A 21,732-nucleotide genomic window follows, 5' to 3' on the forward strand; every position below is an offset into this window, starting at 1 on the left:
TAAAATAATTTCACCATATACACCATCATAAAAAAATCGCAAATTTTCTATGAACAAATAATTAACATTAATTAATATTTTCAAATTCATTAAATAAAACGAACTATGTCGGATGTCGAAACAGTTGGACAGTGTTGCCAGCTGTCGGATAGACTGTCGGAAACCCCTGCTCAACGCAACCTTCTGCTGCATGGGTGACAACTTTTTTTTCTGTAAACAAAACGCAAAGCAAAACAAATCGATATTCGGTAAAATAACAAGGGCAGCCCATCGGTGTCTGCAACATTACGGCGTAAAATGAGTGCTACACTGGTGAATATAGCTGAGGAGGATTTCTTCGGCACGGTCATACGGTACGGGTTGTACGTTGGGGCCATTTTCCAGATGGTCTGCCTGGCGGCGTGCATCGTGCTGCCCGATTCTTCGGCCGGCGGAAGCGGTGATCCGGGAAGCTGGTCACCGAAGGTAAGACCCTGATGGTACAATGCTCAGCTTATAAGCTACCTCTTAATGCACGCGTGTGTTTTGTTTGTATCCGTTTCTAGAGTAACGACAGTGAAGATTCTAGCTCGGAACATTCGTCCCCGCAAAACACACCTAGAAGACCGTACCACCGTAGCCGTAAGCAGGACAAGAAGAAGCGTCGTTAAGCGTTGCGATTTATGTCCACCAGCAAGCACCATCGACAGCATTCCAACGCTCTAGTCCTCCTGCAATGTGTGAGATGTTTGGTTTCCGCTAGCTTCTTCCCATCGATATTGTAGAATGGCTTCAGTCTCACTTCTCTTAATCCGGCATTGGAACAACGGATCTCAGTGTGTACTTATCAACGGCTACTAGCGACAACTTACTGCTCGTACCATTCTTGACACCCACCTGCAAAAAAATGGGGTTTAAATGTAATTTTGTATTTATTGCCACCACATTAAACAATTGTACTTTGGAAACATAGAAGGTGCAACCTTCCTATTTCTTTCAACCGAAAAACGACCGCGAGACGGGAATTATTTTGTCTAACATTTATATTGCAAAAATGTTTCTTTCATGTCCTTTACACATTAACATTGATCCCTCGGGGGCAATTTACCGTCATACTCTCGCGAATGCTGGCGAGTACGGCGGTTAACAAAAAGACCAGTTGGAAAACAGAGAAACCAAAACAAAAATCAACATTTTTTACTAATTATATGCTAGGCTGGTTGTCTTTACGCTACACAGGAACTGTGGCAATACCTACCATCCCCTCTCACCCTTACGTTAGCTTCGAGTGGATCTCGTTCTGGGCGCACTTCATCACCGCCAGTGCCCCTTTCGCGATCAGGTCGTGGGCAAGATCGTAGCCCAACTTTTCGCACCGCTCGAACACCTCGCGCTGAATGTACGAATGCCGGTGCATCCCGCAGAACAGATGCTCACTGTCGTCCTTTAGCTTCGGTTCGACAATCTGGCGGCGATCGAGATTTTCGTTGTAATCGAGCACCTTGGCCGACGCCAGGAAGGGACATTTGTCGGCGAGCGGTTGTACTACACCGGCAGGGATCGCTTGTTCCGCATGCACCTTCTTCTCGTTGGCACCGTTCTTAGAGTCTTCACCATTTTTGTCATGTTCCTGCTGCTGCTGCTGTTGCTGCTGTTGCTTGTTCCCAGTAACCGGACACACCAAACCGACGGAAATACTTCCCACCAGATCCACCTTTTCCTCCGTACTGACGAACGGGCAGTCACCCATCACTTCCTGTCCGACCGGGAAGCGAGAGCTGGGGCAGAGCGGTCCCTCCTTCTCGGCCGTAGCTTTAACCTCATCCTTGTCGGCCGCTTCATCCGCAACCTCATTACCGTTCGGATCCGATCCTTTCGCTTCCTTTGCAATTTTCGTCAGCTCGGACGAATAAGGACACTTCTTAAACAGCTCGCCATGAATGTCGATAAACTTGCTCAGATCCATTCGTGCTCCGCCACCGTCTTTCGAGCACCCGGGAAGCAGTATTTCATTATCACGGATAATTTCCGGGCTCTTTTTCCTTTCCTGATGCTCAGGCGGTGTTGAGTCGCTTCCCTGTCGGCGCTTTTTCGCACGATGCGACTCATCGTCATCAGCAGCAGTATTCTTTCCTTCATAGTTCGGTCGACAGCTGGCCAACTCGAGCGTACAGTCGCCATGCGTTCGGATTTCCGTCTTGCCGTCCAAACTCCAGACGGCACCCTCAACGACAAGCTGGAATGTTTCATCGGTCTCGTCACCGTCCTGCGATGCTCGCTTGCGTCCCGATTCCTCCCGTTCTCCGTCCGCACCACCACCACTCTTCCAGCGACGCTTAAGATCCGTCCGAACCGCCACCGGAGCGCTACACCCACCGCCCAACGTTTTCAGGAAGCTTCGCTCCGTCAGTATACGGCATTGCGTCTCGAGGTGGCACAGCTTGCCCAACATTCCCAGTATGTACTCATCGTTCGATCGACACTCGACCGCCAGCGCTCCCTGCCCGACGGCGTACAAAATTTCCTCCGGCTCAATGATCTGATCGATCCGCTTGTTCCAGCCCATCCGCACCAGCCCGGCCTGAGCGAGAATGATGCCGGCAAACTTGGACGTATCGGCATCGAGCTTGGCGAGGCGCGTGTTTAAATTCCCCCGAATATCGCACACCGACAGGTGCGCATAGAAGCGGGCCAGCTGTGCCGAACGTCTCAGCGATGATGTACCGACGACGGAACCACGGGGTAGTGTGGCCAGCGTACAGCCACGGTGCCGTTCGTTTAGCACCAGTGCGTCGCGCGGATCTTCGCGCTCCAGGACGGCCCCGATTGCCATGCCGAGGGGGAGGGCGGTCGGCAGGTCTTTGAGCGAGTGGACGACGAAGTCTACGCCGCCGGTTCGCAGCGCATCCTCGAGGTCCTTGGTGAAGAGCGACTTTTCGCCGATCTTTGGCAGTGATTTGTTCAGCACCCGGTCACCGACCGTTGTCATCGTATCTGGTAAAGAGAGAGAAAGAGGACAATAGGTTAGCCAAGTGGATACTCGAGGAAGAGGAATCGTTTGATCCTCCGCTTTGGACACTCGACCGATTAGAAAAGGTCCTTGAAGGGTAAAGGTCTGCTCGACAAATTCTATTGGAGGACGCTAATGAATATTCTACCATTGCTTGAGCTGAGACATTGTATACTACTCAGCCGTGGGATAGCATCCACCGGAGATTTTGTGTAATAAAACTGTCCCGGATCTGCTCAAGGCACTCTATTTGGCTATAAAGGTGGCGGCACATCGTTGGATCGTTGGACGCACAATCATCACAGGAAAAACATTTTAAAATCAGTAAATTTTTTCAATGAATTCCTTTAAACCAGATAATCCATTATCATGCTCCGATGTGGCAATATTGTTAATTATTTGATTTTATTTCCTCCCTCTGACCTATCTGCATGCAAAGCAAGGTGCAATGTTTGGCAGTAGATAGAGGGAAGAATCTTCTTTTATTTTCGTTGCATGTTTGATAAAGCTGCCGCCAAACAGCCGGCAACGAAGGTGTTGCAATGTGTGTTTACCGAAATGGCGTGTATCGCTTGAATGCCTGTATTTAATGATTGCCATAAAGGTTCCTACCCGCTAACAGGGCGCGAATAACACGATAGAGAAGTTGAACAGGTCAGGTATGGAGTTATCTAATGAAATGTTGAACAGTATCGATGCTGCGGCTATTAGTCGGCAAGCCCCGATGACCTGAAGCTATTTGAAATGAGTATCAATGAGGCACACCAAAAGCTGGAAATACTTTCCCTTAGTTGAGAGAAAAATCACAGGCAAATAAACGAATCACCTTGGAAGGCAGGCTCTTGCAGGTTCCTAAGCAAGTTACAAATTCTTCAAGGTCAAATGAAGTATTAACAAAAAATCCGCTCATAGAGACTGTAAAGTCTACAGAAAATACCGGTTTAAAAATCCCTACTACAAGAAAAAAAAACTATCATCTGACGAAATTTCTCATTTGCATAATTCTGGCTCGCCCGTTGATTGGCGCAATAGCGTGGCTGGCGTCCGAATAGCTGGGTGTCCACTTGCGCTTACAAAAAGGCAAACCATTACTCACAAAGTTTGCGTTCTCCTGCCGTGCCTACACTATTACTGACCAACTCTGACCGTGCGATCGTGCACAGATCTCTCCCCCTTCTCCATCGAAGTCGGTAAAAACACGTGCACCGTCCGAAGGTGAAACGTGTCTCGGCGGTCTTCGAACTGTGCGGTTCGCTTTCGAGCAAATCGCACCAATCTGTCGCATATTCGAGCTCGCAACGAGAGGCACCTTTTTTTTTGCTGGTGGAATATGTATGAAAGTAATCGATGCGTGATCGATTGAATTCGTTGTTTCCGTTGTGTTGCGTGTTTGATTGAAATAAACGTTTGAGGTGAATCCTTATCGGCACACGTAGAGGGGAACTTATCAAACTTGCACGACGATTGAAGATGAGATGTGTCACTAGGGAGTCAGCGCGGATAGGACTGTGGTCTGAAACGCGTGAGCATTTGTGAGCATGACAGGCAGTTTTTGTCCGTGACTCTGGAGGACATTTCAAACGAGCAACGAATGATGACTTTCGAAAAACTTCGCCGCGCTAGACGTTTAACATCAACTCAGTGGATCGTGCATTCGAATAGAAAAGGTGTACCTTATATGCATTAAATACTACGAACAAGTATTGGAGAGGTTCAAGGGAATGGTGAATTCTATTTTAAGACATTGCTCAGAGAAGTGGCAGATACTTACGAATTTCATACACCACATCCGGATTGAGCTTCTGGAGCAGAGAGATTACATGCTTCGTTTGTGTGAGAGCCAGCTGTAATGAAGATGAAAAGAAAAGGTTTACGTTAAGTCCACTTAATTGTATCACAAATTCCTTAATGACAGCATAATGGATGCCTGCAGTCCGGCAACGATCAGTTCGATTAACTCCCCCCCCGTACACCACACACACACACACACACACACACACACACACACACTAGTGTCCGTTAAAGGTCCCGTCCCGCAGAAGAGACTGGCCGGTGTCAAATGTCGGCTTTGAAATTCTAATTGCCTCGTAAGTTGGCTAACGACCGGGGACCAAAGCTTGTGGGTAGCGTTTGCCATCGGTTTCGTGCCATTAGCGAGAGGGATAAGTAGGGGAAACCTTCCAGCGTTAAGGGATAATTGCTAGCGACATGCCGATTGTCTAGATGGTTTCAAAACGATAAGCTTCTGAATGACTTTCTTTCGATTAAACTGTTTTATAGCATAAATTCAATCGCATGTAACGCAACCCATCCTTTGAATTCAGACATAAATTATTAATTTCTTACCCCTTTGGGCGTTTATAGCCACTGCTCGGGGCGTAAGCGCGTCATGTTTGAGTGGATTTTGGATTACGCAAAAGAAAAACAACCCCGGCCCGATAGTACAGCCCTGGCCGACAAGTGCACGTTGTCCGCGCTACAAACCATGCCGGTTTTAACCTAGAAAACCCACGAAACGGAAGACAACACCTGCACTTGAATCAATATTGTTGGCAGTGATTACTTGATACTTTTTTTTTAGAGAGAATTTCCTGCCCTTGGCGGTTTTCTACTGTCAATCATCTTCTCAATATTCCACCAAAAAAGTAATCCAAGAAGCCATATGTAAACAAGTTGAACACGAGGAAAAAACACCGGCCGGATTAACGTTGGGAAGAGAGTGTTCGGGTTTCCGCCAAGATACAGATCTTATCGTGAGAACGAGGTACAGCAAACAACATCTGTAACTGTTAAGTAAACGACCCCCTACACTGGCAAGTAGTGTAATCCACTAGCAAATAAACGGGATTTAAACGATTGCCTACACTAGCACTACAAACGAGTATTGGGTCATCCAGAAAGTATCTGGGATCTTATTTTCCGCCAGATTTTTACATCCGACTCCTACCCGTTACATTCGACCCGTTCGAAGCATACCAGGATATTGCACAGACATTACAACGAAAACAAAAAATGCCGCACATACTTTCTGGAAAATCTTAAATTAACATCACTCCATGTCCTCAGCTTACCTCACTTTTCCGCGATCCAACGCGAATCGTTTTGTTCGCCCGGTTCTGCTGATCGTCGCCCATATCGTTGCGATCCTCTCGACGCCCTTGTCGATGTGTGGTGATGATGAACACGTTGTTTACCGATGGCAGTGTTCAATTTAACTTAACAAAACTCAACTTTTCTTCCCTTTAATTCCGACCCGCCGAAAACCAATCCAAACCTTTGACCAAACTTAAGCCGAAAGGTACATATCCTTAAGCACTCGCGCTCGCCGTTCGCAACAACCTCAAAGTTAGGGGTTGTGTAATGGCTCACCCATGTGTGTATATTGGAGCAATCTTAGGTCACCGGCTCGTGAGCGGGCAATTCGTTTGTCGCTGCTGCCACCGGTTCGCGTGTAAAAGCGGGTCGCGCTTACGATCATAGGCAGCGGATGTAACTCGCGCACGGTGAAAGTGTGTTGTGGCCGAGCTCACTGTGACTTAATACTGGTCGAGAGTATTAGTACCTTTCGCAAGTAGTAAGTGTAGTGCTTAAGTAGATCGTTCCCGCGGACGGGAGGTTCGTCGTCTAAGACTTGTAAAACCGGGGTGGTTGGGGGGTTTCTTAGCTCTCACTGATGCTGCTGTTTCGAGATGCGTTTCCTCACTAAACCAAGAGTCCCGTTGTACGGCAGTGGGAAACCTCTGGCACGCCGTGCTTATCCCTTTAGATTGTGGTTGCTCTGCATAGGCGCCGCGGAATGATATGCGTAATTCCAGCACCGCTTCTAGCACGTTTAGCTTATCTGTACCGCAATTTCGGACAGGAACGGCACACATACACAGATGCACAATGCACTTTTTGCACTACACAAACACTGCACCACAACAGCAGGTTGGGGACGAACTATTCCACCCGACGGGAGATGTTTACATAACGCAACACAGGTTTTGGCCCCCCAAAAAAAAAATCCCGACCCGCTCCACGTTCAGTCTCGTGAATGAATGACGGATGTCTACTGCTGGGACGAGTGGATGCTTGGCTGCGTGGCTGGACAGACGGACGACGAATCAACCACCACGGCAAGGCACATTCCACGCGCGCGGAACACACCAAACACCCTTTCTGCGTGAGAGATCAAAGGCGAACTTGAGTTAAGGAAAAAAGGCAAAATATTACGTGATGTAGATGGGGGTGGGGGGTGAATAAAGGGACCGCCAAGATAGCTACACGTGGTGTGAGTACAGTGACGTTTCGTTTGACGTTTCCCAGTTCGTTTGTTTACTTTTTGTGCCCTTGATTTAAATCGTGTTCAACCGTACAATAAATCCAACGAGGCTGTATGTAGTAGTAAAGAAAAATATTTCTCACGGAGGAAAACGTATGAAAAAAGTACGAGAAAAGAAGTTTGTATGTCATTTCTTGAGCAGATAAAATCAACACAATACACCTGCTGACGCAACAGCTGATTCTGTATACACCTCGGTCTCAAGCATGGTATGCGCACGGTTTTGGGCAGTTTCAAAAAGAGAACAATCGGAACAATTTGAAAATGAAGCACATTTACAAACCAATCGATACAATCGAGCGTTCTGTTAACCTGTTTTTTACCTTCTTCCTTTAGTAAATATAATACCACGACGGAGACAGTTGAAGGCGCTGCTTCACACTTTATTCCTCTATCACTTTCTTTTAAGACACTATTCACAGCTAACTCAAATAAGTAAACAGTACATCTGTAAGCAATACTTTAAAACGGTCAAAGTGTTTTGTTATTATTGTCTACCTTACGCAAAACTTTTCCAACGACTGTAATAATTTTGGGGTTGTTTCGACCAACGACGAAACGAAACCACAATAAAAAAACGCTTACACATGCCAATGCGCGCTTACAAAGCACCATCGCACAAACATTTCTCATTGCAACATTATTAAATAACGATTCTGATCGTGTATTGCACCTTATACAGTAGGTATCGGCACGGGAAAAAAGCTAATCATTCATCCCCAATAGGGTCTAATAGGTGCTAATGAAATAAGTACACACACTTTTGAAGGCAAAAAAAAGATTCTATCCTATCGAACGGAAATGTGTTGTTTTTCAGCACCGTGTACACAAAACAAATTAAAATACCCACCAGTAAGTAAGTGACAAAAGATAAATAGCAAGCTTCACATCATGGCTTAACAACATTCTTTGTCGCGTGCGTGTGTGTATAACTGTCTTTCTTTTTTGTTAAGTGTGTGTGTTTTGTTTTCTGTTTTCTTCAAATCAATACCATTGATGGGGCAAGGAATCAGATACTGAAGTTTGGGTGCATATTGCTGCTGTTTCCGATGGTTAAACGTGCGGTGCTACTTATAAGTATGGATATAGCAACACACACACACATACAAAAAACCGTAAGTACACAGCATCCCATTTTCCCCTAACAAATTTTAATCGATGGGGATAGTAGTCCGAGGGTATTGCGCTAAACTCTCTTTGAAATCTGTACTCTGTTCCATTTGCATCGAAATGGAAAGCAAAGCAGTAACGGCCTGTCGTTTCCTACAGCGTCTCGCTACGGTTAGGGGGCTGTAAGGCTTAAAGTACTGCGCTTCGGTTACACTCTTCTTCTAGTCGCTTTGCATTACGTGGATGAGTTGTTGTAATTTTGACGACCGCCAAGCTCCAGCAGATAGCGATCGGGGTGATCCATCCAGTCGGCAGCAGTCATCTTGACCGTTCGCTGCCGTTCCGCTTCCTTCACCTGCCACTTCTTAATATCCAGCTGTACGTCGCGCTGCTGCTGATTGCCACAGCCCCACACCTCAATCGAAAGGATCTTGTGCTGCAGCGACCGGTACTCGAGCCGCTCAAAGTGCTCGTCCACGATCAGGATCGGTTTGCGCGGATCGGAACCAGCCCGAAGCCCCTTCGGATAGCCGCGGATGTGCGTGTTTAGGTAGAGACTTTTCGGTTTCTTTTCTAGCATTTGAAATCTGGTTCGAGAGAGAGTGAGAGAGGAAATGGTTTAATGTATCAAGAGGAGCTACGCATGTTCCTTCGACGATTTATCCTTACTTTGGCAGGAGCTGTAAACAGCAGCTTCCCTCGTCACCGATGTACAGATGCGTTTCGCGCCACTCGTTCGGATTCGCGACACAGAACAGTAGATCGTCTTCGCATCGGAACAGAATCAGGTTCGGTCCACGATAGCCAAGCACGTGGTGCAAAAACCGATTCGTACCGGACCCGTCCAGCCTCGAATCGTACAGTGACGTCCAGTGGGAGGGAACGAGCGACAACAGTTTCGCCAAGAATATCTACATCGAAACGAACAGTCAGATAAGTAATTGTTTCAGCTAGGAAAGGAACTAGGGCACGCACATGAGAAGTCAGATTCGCCGAATTGGGATTGATCGGTGCCGCCACGGACTGCGGTTTGCTATACAGGGGTGGAAGCGAACCAGCCAAAAGCCAAGCCTCCGAAAGCGGTAGCAAAGGTTGCTGATTTTTCAACCGCTCACGTTCATCCTCCGTTAGCGGTTTGCCCGGTTCACGGGGCATGCCTGCACCGCCGAGTCCACCCCCGTTACCAATCCCACCGCCCAGCTCCTTGCCGAACGGATTCGTTTTCTCCAGTATTGGTGTTTGCAGCTCGAGCCCGTAGCTTGCTTCGCCCGCATTGATGGCACTGATCGACACGACCGTTTCACTGTTGCTTGCCATACTGTTGTCGATGATCGTACGATGGGATGTGCTGAGCGCGTGCACACAGTACTTATGGATCGGCGGCACCAGCCGGGGCACGTTGTTTTCTAACCAGCGGCAGATGTAGCCCGGACTGAGCGATTCCTTCGAAAAGAAGCACGACTGCACGACCGAATCGAGTGTTCGATTGAGCTGCAAAGACCGGCAAAAAAAAATCTTTTAGCAAAAAATTCTGAATCGAAGTTTGAGGAAAACTTGCGAAAAAATTTGTTTAAGCGAAGGTGAATTATTACCGAAACTTCATCATCTTCGACCTACCAAAAGCAGCGTGTAATGAGAATAGGTGATTTGCATTGAGAAAGGTGTTCAAAGCGCCCAACTTTGGACTCGTTTTTCACCAGTCATTCTACTTTATAATGCAAACGTGCGTCAACGTTTGCTTATTCACTTCACTTACCAACCGACACGTCTGGGGTCCATCGGAATAGTGTGCCATCGCTAGATTGTAACAGGTGCGAAGCAAATTTTTCAAATTTTCCGGCTTTATCAGCTCGCTCTCGTTCAGATCGCCAAACATGCGCACATAGTTTTCCAGTATGACCGAATCGTCCAACAGCGCAAGAAATCGTTCACACTGCTGCCGGAATGCAACCAGCCCCAAGTGTTCCGTCTTGGCGTGGCTCATAAAGCGAAGGTAGCGGAACAGCTTTAGCCCCAGATCGGGATACTTTGGAAATACGTAGCGCTGGAAGGTGAGACATGAGATGGTGGTTAATAATTTGTAAATGAGCTAATATTACAACCTAAGGATTGCAAGCTTACCGCGAACACATCCCCTGTAACACCATGAATGCCGTGCAGTTCCTCACATTTTTTCGAAAGTATGCGGCCAAGCTTATCCACCGGTTGGAACTGTGTATGGGAGCGGTCCTGAATGTCCGCCCCGCTAGCCGTGCGCGTCATGCCGCGTGCCAGTGCACCAGCAGCACCTGCAACCGGACCAGCAGCACCATTGCCACCGTTCGTTTGCTTCGGTTCAGTAGCACCGTTTCCCTTCGACTTTGTTGGACTGTTCGAGCCGGATCCCTTCCCGTTACCATGGCTGTTTGTGTTTCCCATACTCAGCCGCTATAAAGTCCTTTTGTTTCGCACAGTTCGAACGGCTTATTGCTGAAAAAGTTTAAAAAAATCATTAATCATTTTTATTACATATGTTGTTGCAATTTCAAAACCATCCTTCCACAGGCAAACGAAAAACAAATCGGTACCGTCCGTCGTCGATACCGAATCGGAAAACCCGTTTGCCTTGAAATCAACCAGACTGACACACACACACTGCTGGGCTGCGCACGGTTCTAGCTCGGAAGAGTTCAATTATCGTCTCGCTTTGGCTGGCTAGGACAAACGAATGACGCGGATACCTAATCAGGTGTTAACTGTGCAAACATAATTGCCACAAACAGTACGTGATACGCGTGACACATACTTCCTTTTGTACCCCTAATTAATGCTCAATAGAGATGTCTCATTCGAAAGGTTTTTCGCTGCGTCTGGCTGTTATGTTTAGACGGCCAACAACACAGTGTGTCTCACTTAAAACAGCTCGGAATTGATCGTGATTAAGAGTTTATAGCTCTATATTTTCACGCAACACGCCCGTATCTATCGCACACATTGCCACCTGTGTTCGTTTGCGTTTATCAATATCGAACGACGTTGAATGGGCGCCTGGTGCTACGCTTCATTCAATGTTGCTGGTGATTTCTTCTACTATTACTGATAAGCGGAATCCTCTCTTTTTTTTTCTTCTCTCTCAAGGGACAATCTCGAGTCTTCTCGAGGTATGACTCGAACCTTTATGCTGTATCCGTTGGGAAGTGCACCTCCATGGTTTTATTACTAAACTCCCAGCGAAACTCGAACGAATATCACCTCGCAGCACCTCGGCTCATCATACCGCACCACTAATTAGTGTTTGTTTTCGCAATACGTACATAATACCGATGTTCACACACCTGTTGCACACCAAACCACTGGCGATGGGTTGCTGCAAGCAACTGCGTTCGATGCAGCGATCACGGATCACGGTGATCCGAACAAAACAAAAACGTAGGTAGTTCCGCGCAGCTGGCATGAGCTACAACAGTACAACGGGTACGGGCTGTTGGTGTCCGTGAAGAAGGATCGTCCTAGTGGCAGCAACGTGCTTAAGATCAGGCGATCATTCTATGACCCGAACCAAATGCACCACACCCCCAAACCAGGCCCCAAGTTTGTTGCACCGAGCGCAATGCACTTTTCGCGAAACTACGTTGTTTTCGGAGTTTTGTTGGAATTTTCCCCCATCAGCTTTGTTTTGACAGCAGGACGATCTACGAGAATGCATTGAAGCTATAGTAATAGGTTGAGTTCTCCCGACGTTCCAAAGGGGCTACCATTTCTTAGCTTCCAAAAGCGTGCAGCAATTCAACATTCACGCAAAAAATACTCAGAACAGACATATTGTTCGCAAAGAAAACTTTTTTAAATGTAATCAAGGTGACCAGATGAAGGAAAACTGTGGGAACAAAATCTTGCACCGGTTGCTTGGAAACCCTTTCGATTTGGGTGCAGTTTTATTATTTTCCTGCGCTAGAGCAGAACCTACTCGAAATCCTAGCAATGACATCGTATCCGTGTGCAGTTTTCCCCGAAGAAATTGATCCGTTTGTGGAGAGCATTCGTCCATACGAGGTAGCAGAGATTGGAAATAAAGGGTATGTTTAAAAAAAACGCACGTTTCTAAAACGACAGTATAAAATCGAATACGGGACGCTTGTATATTCCTAGCTGGATAGAACAGCATGAAGTACTGCAAAAGCTCTGCCAGCAGGCTTTCATCGAAGCATCCACTAAGCAGGAAGAAATCGTCAAGGAACGGCTAATGCTGGAAGGCAAAGTTCCGCTTCTCATACACGAGCTGTTCAGCGTACAGGTGTGGCGCACGGAAGTGTTGCCACGCTTGCTAGCGCTCAAGAACCCCGATGCCACCTTCGTACTGTACAGCGTAATTTACCACGAAGCCAACATCTGCTCGCTGCTGGAAACGATCCTTTACCATCGCACCAGCTGCGAGGCTCTCGATAGCGCCGCACTCGATCTGATTGATTATTGTGCCCAAGCAATCAGCCGACTGATTGGGTTGCTGGCGAACGGATACAATGATCGTGAGGATGATCCACCACCGGAAGAACTGTTGAATGAATCCACCTCAGAGGAAATTGTACGAATGGGCCGCGGAATGGATTACCGCATTGGGGTTAAATGTCTCGGGATAGTGTCCTACCTCGTCGAGGGTTTGGACCTGCTGCCGCTCAGTGCGGCTACCCGGCTTGTGCGTGTCCACGACTTCCCATGCCTAATCGCAGAAATTCTTCACTCGAAACCTTGGCTGCGCCGTAATCGCGAAGGTGTGTTTGAAAAATACCGAAACGCCAGCTGGTTCCCGGCATACGGCGATGCAGTGCTGAAGGTGACCGAAACCGAAGCTCAAACATGGTTCTGTCTGTATCGATTGCTTTTTCACGCGGATCTTATGAGAGACTACGTAATCAACGGTTACCGGCACCGGGAAATTGGAAAATGCGTTGGACTACTGAACGAGCAGCTGCTTGATCAGCTGCCGGCGTTAATTCCATTGAAACAACATCTTTGCACTTTGCAGCTCACGAAAGAGACCGTCTCGTCGCCATCAGCAGCTTCCTCGCTACTGCTAGAGGAACTGCCAGAAATACGAGAACAACTGCTACAAACGGCACGTCGAACCGGTTGGCAACGGATTGTGGAACAGCAGCGCAAAATATTCATTGATCTCGAAGATCTCGATGTAGTGGAGATGGCAAAGCGTATTGGGGCCGCGTACAATACCGATCTACTGGAAAAGTACACCGAACAGGAGGAACAGTATCGGAAACAGAGCGAAGCCGGAAGCCGGACCGAGGCGAAGGTGTGTGGCAGCTGTGGAGCATCCGCGGCCAAGAAATGCTCCAACTGTTTGCTCGTCTTTTACTGCTCACGGTAAGATACCTCATAGAGGAAGCTGTACACAGCCAATTTACTTGATCTCCCTGCTTTTCCGTTACAGTGACTGTCAACTGCAACACTGGCCCGAGCACAAAGAACTTTGCCGCCAGCTGAAATAAAGTAGCCGTAAGGTTCTCGGGAACTTACACAGAGAGGAACATAGCGGTTTGTGTGTGTGTGTTTTTTATCGGAGTACACCTCGGTTTATGTGTGTTCTTCTTACACTTTCACAATAACTCATAATTCACGAAAACTGTGTGTTTAGCTTGTCTGCCGAAGGTGCTCCTTGATGACGTCGAGGGCTGGAGTTTCCTCTCCGAAATCCTGCAAAATGCACAGGGAAAAGTAACGTTAGTTAGTAGGTTGGTCACACACACACACACGCAGCGCCCGGAAGTTGGCGAGGTAAGGTGAACAGAGAACGCTTACCTTCAACACGACGCAGGAGGCGCCGCAAATCTTTCGGGGCTTGCCTTCCTTGTCAATCTTGCACAGGCCGGACCATTCGCCCAGCTTCTTGTTGGAATCCACACGGATCAGCGGGATCTGGTGCTCGTTGCACAGAGCCGTGATCAGCTTTTTGTACTGTGGCTCATCGCAGCTCTCGGCCAAAATGCACAGCACGGCCTGGCGTTTGTCGAGCGCCTTGCACGATTCATGGATACCGTGCACCAGTCCGTCGGCGATCAGCGACTTCTTCAACACCTCCTGGAGGGCGGTATTGACATCCATCGAGCCATCGACGGGCACGCTCGGAACCTCACTGGAAAAGAAGAAAACAAAAACGGATGCAGATACACATTCAACGTTGCTGCTTGCTCGGTCCTTTAGATTATTGCAGAGTGATGTGCCATGTCCGCCCGAAAGCAACGATGTCAACAAAACCGATACTTACACTTCGACGTCAGACATTGCCTGGTGGACGAGATGATGATGGAAGGTAGCAGCGAACGTTGCAATTGAAAAGAGAAACGAGGACAATAATTAGTTCCAGCACTCCTAACACCATGCGAAAGGACAGCTCGCTGCTCAGACATCAACACATCTTCCGCTGTTCACTGACAATCGTCCAGAGCGCCACCGCGCGACTCCGTAGAACGTTGCACACATCCTTCACCACACACAACCGTACAGAACGACCGAGCGGTGTTAGCGGCGGCCAAATTTGCGCCATTCATAGTCGCACGGTCACCGTCCGGAGGCGTTTGCAAGCATTCCAGCAATAAGCGAACGTTTGGGAATCTGTTTCGATGCCATTCGCAACACACATTAGCTAATTTCTCAACACTTACGGCAAATTATTTGCTAAGCGACACGAAATGTGTTTCACTATCGAAGCCTACGATTGACGGAAAAGAGCGAAAAAGACAGCAAACTGCCGGAGATCGCCGAGCGGAAGTTGATGGTGACTGTCAAATGTCAGATGGTGAATCCAAAGTTGGGGAAAATTCTAACGAGCCGATAATTTTCAAGCAAATGTAACGGATATGAAATATTTCAATCGAAAATTTAATTTATTTAATAAATCCTCGCAAAGCAATTTAAGCCGTTCCGTGAACAAAATGCTTAATTTATTTTAATATTAATTTTTCAGTCCATTAATAATCAAAACACATCGTTAGTTTTTGTACATTAGCGTGTAAAAAGCGGCGTTGATTCTAAGATGTTTCTAGACTGTCAGCGACGTCAATTTGTAAACAACAGAACCCCCATCCCCGTTCCATATTAGCAAACTAAACGGAAAATAGATCAATTTCGTTTCTTAACAAGCTATTTCACACGATCCACCTGCGGGGACTGGATATTGAGACTTAAAATATTACCTATATGCATCGTATGCTATTCCGGATAAGATTAATAAATGCAAGGAAACAAAGGATCCTTCGTTACGGTAGCATTGGAATGAGCGACCAGCGGTAAGCATTATTCGTTGGTGTAAACCCATCGAAAGTGGACATTAAACGAAAATAGGAACACCATCAAGCCCGTACGTCTGAACAATATTTTTATTAAAGCGATATCATACAAAGTAGAATCTTGGTAGCAGGAATCAATACTTATTTTGTCGCAAATCGACATTGCAGTGCAGCGTTCGCAGTCTAGTGTGCTGGCGTTTGCAGCGGATTCTTTCGACGGCGATGCCGGAAAGCGAATCAACCGGCATAAACAGTTTCGAATTTTGTACAGAGAGATAGGGTTACAGTGTTCGTCACGTAAATATTCACTAAAATGATGATTTTTTTGTTCATAGTAAGATCTTTGCTCATCTACGCTGGCATGAGCTTTGCAATCACCGGCCGCACCACATAAAATTAATGTATGAATATTATGGATAAGTTTGTGATCATAAATACACTTGTTGTTCTCGCTTCCGATTTAATCAGTGGCCGACATGGCTCTGGCCTGAGCACGCACACGCTTCTCATACTCCAGTCTGTTTTGGCAATAGATCGTGTATGCTTCTGCCTGGGCCGGGTCCTTAATGTTCGGCTCGTTTAGCAGATCCTGAATGCCCAGCAGGATCTGTTTTATGGTGATCGCTGGACGCCAATCTTTTTCCTCGTCCAACAGCGACAAACAGACCGTGCCGGAAGGATACACGTTCGGGTGGAACAACGGCGGTTCGAACTTGCACTTTGGCGGGCTAGTCGGGTAGTCATCTTTGAAAATCATCTTCAGCTTGTACAGTCCTCCTTCCCAAGGTGTTCCTTTCTTTCCGGGAATGGCACACTCCCATGTCATCAGATTCAGCGAACCATCGATGTTCTTCACTGGGCGGGCCACGAATCCGTATGGATGGTCCTTACGCCAGGCTTTGCGTTCCTCCCCAAGTCTCGATGCTGCGATGCCGGACATGTTGAATCAGGTGGTGGTTCACTGTTGCTAGGAACAAAACTTTTCGAATCGCAGTATGCTCACAGCAAGAACGATTTGCGTCCAGTTTTACAAGCGCTAAACTGTGTTATGACGCTTGCAAGGTGGTTGACAGGTTTCATTGAAATATTTCATGCACACTTTCGTGTGGAAAAGCTTGCCCATGCAGCAAAACATGTCACAAAAGAAAAGTGACGTTTTCTTGTTGTTGTTCTGTGGAAGTCAAACACAGGCAAGCATCACAAAAAATGCCGTATTTCGATGAACGCGATTGGATGCATCTCATTCGTATGTGGTTGCTAGTGTATGCAGTCGCTGATGCTCGTTTATGTAAAATGGACGAAGATATTCATTCAATGTTTGTTAATCTGCAATATTCCATGGATTTGCAGCATTCCTTTGTATGATCACATCATTTCTTCCAAGCATACAGCTACAACACCAACTCAAATAAAAGCAAAAGCGTTACGTTGGTTTATAATCCAATAAATTTATTTCCCTTCGTTTCAATCCGTGGCCGACATGGCTCTAGCCTGAGCACGCACACGCTTCTCATACTCCAGTCGGTTTTGGCAATAGATCGTGTACGCTTCTGCCTGTGCAGGGTCCTTAATGTTCGGCTCGTTTAGCAGATCCTGAATGCCCAGCAGGATCTGTTTTATGGTGATCGCTGGACGCCAATCTTTTTCCTCGTCCAACAGCGACAGACAGACCGTGCCGGAAGGATACACGTTCGGGTGGAACAACGGCGGTTCGAACTTGCACTTTGGGGGGCTAGTCGGGTAGTCATCTTTGAAAATCATCTTCAGTCTGTACAGTCCTCCTTCCCAGGCTGTTCCTTTCTTTCCGGGAATGGCACACTCCCATGTCATCAGATTCAGCGAACCATCGATGTTCTTCACTGGGCGGGCCACGAATCCGTATGGATGGTCCTTACGCCAGGCTTTGCGTTCCTCACCAAGTCTCGATGCTGCGATGCCGGACATGTTGAATTAGATTCTATAGCTGCTGGTAGGAACAATTGGTTTGGCTTTTCTTTTTTTAGTATGTAATGCAAGCACGATTTGCGTCCTGTTCCACAAGCGCCGAACTGTGTTATGGCGCCTCTCGCTTGACAGCTTTGGTTGAAATATTTCACCCATGCTTACAAAACGTGCCCATGCAGCAGAGCATCGGAAGAAGGGGCACATCAAATGACATTTCTTTATTATTGTTGTGCGGACTTGGAGCTAGATGCGTCCCAAAATAATGTTGCAGAACGCGATTGACCGAAGAAACAAGAATTTGTTGCTGTGAACGAACTGTACCAAACGCGGGACTATTGAAAAGCCACCAGGTGCTATTAAAGTTTCTTAAACTTCGTCAACATTGCTTTAATATATCTTTTATGTAGGATGCCGTACGCCGTGGTCGAAACGATCGATGCTTTTGGAAATAAGGAGCTTCTTGCTGCACCGGAACATTGGATCCAGAGTCAAGAAAATGGGAAGCAATATTTGTGCTGGCCAAACGTGCGAAACATAACCACTCTGAACGCGCTGCTGGAGGATGAGAGCAGTGTGCCTTCATTAATGTGGGAAAAGCACGAATGTACGGTTAAGCGGCGTTGCATTTGTTCACTAGCATTGGCAAACGCAACGCTAGAGGGCATTCAAAAGCTAACCGAAAACAAAACGACCGCAGAGAGAACAACTCCCACAAAAAGTCCCGATACCAATCTGACGCGCAACATTGTACGGGTGACCAGTCTTGCCAAACAAATGGAAGATTCCAATCATGGACAGGAGAATCTGGTGGAACCGAAAATAGAGCTTACGTTTGATCCCCTGGGCGAGGGCAAAATTACCCCCAAAGTGTCGGAAATGTTCAATGAACTCAAGCGCCAGATTGACGCAAATCAGGAAGAGATGACGAAAAAAATGAATGAGGGGTTTTACCGTATACAGAAAACCCTGGTCGGTTTAATGCACAAACAGCCAGAGCAAGGGCAGTCAATAGGAAATGCAGCATCATCTACCAGAGCGATGGTAACAGCATCAAAGCGAAACGAATGCATAAATATGAAACCTATAAAAACGATTGAAGAAATGAACGATTTGGAAACGCAGCTCAAGGACGACACTTATCGAAGGCAAGTGTTCAGTTGGATAGACAGTGTTGTGTCGTATGAGCGTAATCCCGAGTGTCGCATGATGGAGATATTGGACTTACTGTTCGACCGGCACTTTCTGCCAAACTTTAGCTGGACAGGCGCCAGTGCCAAAGGAGTTAAAAAGCATGCGTTCGGGGACTATAGAAACATTCTGCAGCTCTTCGCTTACGCCGGCACCACCAATGTGCATCGGGCGGATAGGACATTTGTGGCCAATTTTTTTATGAAGAAACTTCGACACGCTCCTTTGCGAGCTGTGACGCTAAAGGGGTTACGCCGGTGTGTTCCTCATTCGCCGTCACCGCGATCTACTAAAAGGAAACAAGGAGAAGCGAGCATCAGCAGCAATCTCGACAACAGTGCTAAGTTTGTGAAGTTAAGTAAGGTACAGTTCGAGAGTTTGATGAAAAAAAATGACGATTCTATGGCAGGTGCTAGAATACAGGAATCGCTAGACGACCACCAGTACACCGACTACAATATATTAGAAGTCGACGTTGAAAACGATCTGCAACCAACCTTATTCATGAGCGCTGAAGATGAATACGAATAAATAATTGCAGGACGAAAAAAAAACAATAAACATTCGAAACAAACAGTTTCCTGTACTTTTTCTGTTATGTAGATTACAACTTGTGTTCAAATCTGCATATGCATTTTTTCAAATTCCGTTGAAATATTTCAAGCAACACTTTTCAGCGTTGCGGAACGATGCACGAATTGACGTTTTATGCTGTGCTTATTTGATCACAATAAAAGGTAAACAACAACTGTTTACCAGTAAGCGACGCCGAATAACCCGTGACTATTAACTTTATCCAGGGATTATTTAAACTTTCAAATTAAGCTATACACGTTGCTAGACCAGAAGTGCGTTGAAGAATCTACGGGACTATAGGGGACGATTGTGGAAACCGATTTGCCGGTAACAGGTAAGCAAGGCAACCAACTGCAACGATGGTTGATTGTAAAAGAACGTCGTATACGATTCGCAGAATGCCATATGTCCTGGTAGAAACGAATGACGCTGCCGGGAATAAGGAGCTGCTCGCAGCACCAGCCACATGGATCCAACGACGCGGCAACGGAACGAGTTATCTCCGGTGGCCGAATGTTAGAAACTTTAACATGCTAAACGCACTGCTTGCCGACGATCGGAGTCAACCGATGGCTGCCTGGGAAACGCACGAATGCTCGATCAAGTGTTCCAACATTCAGTCCCTTGCGTTGGCGGGTAAAATGATAAAAACATTGCAAAAACATTGGAATTCTTTTGGCACATCCGCACACAAAAGGACTATCGAGTCGAGCGATGATGTGACGGTGAGTCCCGTTTGTAAGAAATCGCTCACCGAATCCAGCGATAGACAGCAGCAGCAGCAGCAACAGGTAGAAACAGTTTCGGAAGCTGAGCCGACATTAACGTCTCTGGACGATTTTGACGAACCGAATGAACAACAGCTGATCGGTATGCTGGATGAGCTCGGAAGTCTCGTCAAAAAAAGACATGACGAGGCAAGGAAAAAAATGCTCGACGGATTCTATCGTGTAGAAAATAGCTTGAAATCCATAGTGAACGAGGCGGAACGGAGGGTTCAGGAAAGTGTTGCCCAACGTACGCCATCCGCAAACGATTTAGAGTTTTGCGTGAATCCCCTAACCTGCACGGAAGAGATGAATGATTTTGAAGAACGATTGAAGGGCGAGGAATATCGGAAGCACGTGGAACGTTGGATCGATTGCACTATCGGGTACGAGCTGAATCCGGAATATCGCATGCGGGTAATACTGGATGCATTGTTCGATATGACATTTCTCGCGAAATTTAGCTGGACCGGAAGTGGTTTAGATAAGATTTCGTTCGGGAGGTACAACAACATTGTAAATTTGTTTAACTATACCGGTACCACCGACACGCATCTTGCCACACCGAGATATGTGGGACAATTCTTCAAGAAAAAGTTAAAACATCTTGCCTCCCAAATATCGAACAAAGATGTATCAAACTCGACGTCACCCAGTTCGTTCGGGAACTACGAAAACAATTCCACGCAGCGAGCAGTAGAAAGTTTACGCGAAATAACGGTAAAGGATTCACCTAACGAGGTGAAGCGTTCGGACAATCGCCCAACAGTCACACAGTTCCCGCCGGCACCTTTTAACTGCATAGTGGAGGTGGATGAGTTCGAAGCGCAGCTAAACGATCCCGTCTACCTTAAACAGGTGCACAAATGGATAAATGAACAGGTTGCCTACGAAGTCAACCCGGAAATTCGTATGATGGAAATTTTATACATGCTGTTCGACAACAACTTTTTGCCCTGCTTTACGTGGGTCGGTGCGAAGAAAGATAGCTACGCGATGAAGAAGTACAAAAATGTGATTAAACTGTTTCAGTACGTTGGCACCACGGTGGCACATCGGGCGGATTACGCCTGTGTGGAACATTTTTTTACGAAGAAACTGAGATATGCCTGGAGAAGGGCAGACGATTGGTCATCCTCGCGTTGAGTTAATAACGGTTGGGTATGGATATTTTTTAAATAATTATTTTAGTCATCGTCTTTTGGCACTCCACAACCAGGAGAGGTCTTGCCCTGCCATTTCTGGCTACGTTGACTTGAATGTACACGTAGCTGAACAGCCGGCTGTCCTGCGTTTTCGTTGATCGTCTAAATGGGATTCGATGCCCGTTACTATCGCGTGAAAGATCATCTTAACCAACTGTGGATAGTCAGGGATATTGACGATTTGAGTAGATTTCTAAGACCATTCCTAATTTAAATAAACTTTTTTCCAAATTTTGAAACGTTTAGCATCGTTTGTAACATTTTATTTTCGTGGAACAGCACGGTTTTGCATCCACCAAATGATTGGTTCTGTACATTCGGATTGAAACATTTCACTTGAAATAATTCATTG

The 21,732-nt window shown here is 46.7% G+C and overlaps 9 protein-coding genes across 16 annotated transcripts; 4 read left to right on the top strand and 5 right to left on the bottom strand.

The window, feature by feature from the left end:
* The first annotated feature begins 173 nt into the window (after window positions 1-173).
* On the top strand, window positions 174-951 carry LOC118503754 (protein anon-73B1). Its single transcript, XM_036037405.1, has 2 exons — window positions 174-465; window positions 546-951. Exons 1-2 carry the CDS (start codon window positions 298-300, stop codon window positions 648-650), a joined length of 273 nt encoding a protein of 90 aa, XP_035893298.1. The 5' UTR covers window positions 174-297; the 3' UTR covers window positions 651-951.
* A 53-nt stretch (window positions 952-1,004) lies between these two features.
* LOC118503744 lies at window positions 1,005-7,369 on the bottom strand. Its single transcript, XM_036037386.1, has 3 exons — window positions 6,061-7,369; window positions 4,761-4,833; window positions 1,005-2,973 (listed from the first exon to the last, which is right to left on the bottom strand). The coding sequence occupies exons 1-3, from the start codon at window positions 6,121-6,123 to the stop codon at window positions 1,253-1,255; spliced, it is 1,857 nt and encodes a 618-aa protein (XP_035893279.1). The 5' UTR covers window positions 6,124-7,369; the 3' UTR covers window positions 1,005-1,252.
* A 299-nt stretch (window positions 7,370-7,668) lies between these two features.
* On the bottom strand, window positions 7,669-12,056 carry LOC118503745. Of its 8 annotated transcripts, none has more exons than XM_036037388.1 (7): window positions 11,738-12,038; window positions 10,545-10,892; window positions 10,180-10,467; window positions 10,016-10,036; window positions 9,399-9,914; window positions 9,093-9,334; window positions 7,669-9,010 (listed from the first exon to the last, which is right to left on the bottom strand). In XM_036037388.1, exons 2-7 carry the CDS (start codon window positions 10,839-10,841, stop codon window positions 8,659-8,661), a joined length of 1,716 nt encoding a protein of 571 aa, XP_035893281.1. In that variant the 5' UTR covers window positions 10,842-10,892; window positions 11,738-12,038; the 3' UTR covers window positions 7,669-8,658. The 8 variants fall into 8 exon arrangements, with proteins under 8 accessions (XP_035893281.1, XP_035893280.1, XP_035893286.1 ...); XM_036037387.1 differs by having other exon boundaries at window positions 11,717-12,038; XM_036037393.1 differs by lacking the exon at window positions 11,738-12,038 and adding an exon at window positions 11,577-11,595.
* Window positions 12,057-12,120: 64 nt separating this feature from the next.
* LOC118503747 (zinc finger MYND domain-containing protein 10 homolog) lies at window positions 12,121-13,945 on the top strand. The gene is made up of 3 exons (XM_036037397.1): window positions 12,121-12,478; window positions 12,552-13,778; window positions 13,846-13,945. The coding sequence occupies exons 1-3, from the start codon at window positions 12,384-12,386 to the stop codon at window positions 13,901-13,903; spliced, it is 1,380 nt and encodes a 459-aa protein (XP_035893290.1). The 5' UTR covers window positions 12,121-12,383; the 3' UTR covers window positions 13,904-13,945.
* A 5-nt stretch (window positions 13,946-13,950) lies between these two features.
* Window positions 13,951-15,212, bottom strand: LOC118503753 (40S ribosomal protein S12). The gene is made up of 4 exons (XM_036037404.1): window positions 15,077-15,212; window positions 14,680-14,699; window positions 14,214-14,547; window positions 13,951-14,108 (listed from the first exon to the last, which is right to left on the bottom strand). The coding sequence occupies exons 2-4, from the start codon at window positions 14,694-14,696 to the stop codon at window positions 14,046-14,048; spliced, it is 414 nt and encodes a 137-aa protein (XP_035893297.1). The 5' UTR covers window positions 14,697-14,699; window positions 15,077-15,212; the 3' UTR covers window positions 13,951-14,045.
* Window positions 15,213-15,772: 560 nt separating this feature from the next.
* On the bottom strand, window positions 15,773-17,678 carry LOC118503751 (SUMO-conjugating enzyme UBC9-B). Its single transcript, XM_036037402.1, has one exon. The coding sequence runs from the start codon at window positions 16,638-16,640 to the stop codon at window positions 16,161-16,163; it is 480 nt and encodes a 159-aa protein (XP_035893295.1). The 5' UTR covers window positions 16,641-17,678; the 3' UTR covers window positions 15,773-16,160.
* On the bottom strand, window positions 17,124-17,775 carry LOC118503752 (SUMO-conjugating enzyme UBC9-B-like). Its single transcript, XM_036037403.1, has one exon. The coding sequence runs from the start codon at window positions 17,642-17,644 to the stop codon at window positions 17,165-17,167; it is 480 nt and encodes a 159-aa protein (XP_035893296.1). The 5' UTR covers window positions 17,645-17,775; the 3' UTR covers window positions 17,124-17,164.
* A 79-nt stretch (window positions 17,776-17,854) lies between these two features.
* On the top strand, window positions 17,855-19,439 carry LOC118503749. The gene is made up of 2 exons (XM_036037399.1): window positions 17,855-17,994; window positions 18,052-19,439. Exon 2 carries the CDS (start codon window positions 18,053-18,055, stop codon window positions 19,361-19,363), a length of 1,311 nt encoding a protein of 436 aa, XP_035893292.1. The 5' UTR covers window positions 17,855-17,994; window position 18,052; the 3' UTR covers window positions 19,364-19,439.
* A 91-nt stretch (window positions 19,440-19,530) lies between these two features.
* LOC118503746 lies at window positions 19,531-21,625 on the top strand. Its single transcript, XM_036037396.1, has 2 exons — window positions 19,531-19,742; window positions 19,806-21,625. The coding sequence occupies exon 2, from the start codon at window positions 19,807-19,809 to the stop codon at window positions 21,319-21,321; it is 1,515 nt and encodes a 504-aa protein (XP_035893289.1). The 5' UTR covers window positions 19,531-19,742; window position 19,806; the 3' UTR covers window positions 21,322-21,625.
* Window positions 21,626-21,732: the final 107 nt, after the last annotated feature.

This window comes from Anopheles stephensi, chromosome 2, assembly GCF_013141755.1.
Source record: "Anopheles stephensi strain Indian chromosome 2, UCI_ANSTEP_V1.0, whole genome shotgun sequence".
Classification (NCBI taxonomy): Eukaryota; Metazoa; Arthropoda; class Insecta; order Diptera; family Culicidae; genus Anopheles; species Anopheles stephensi.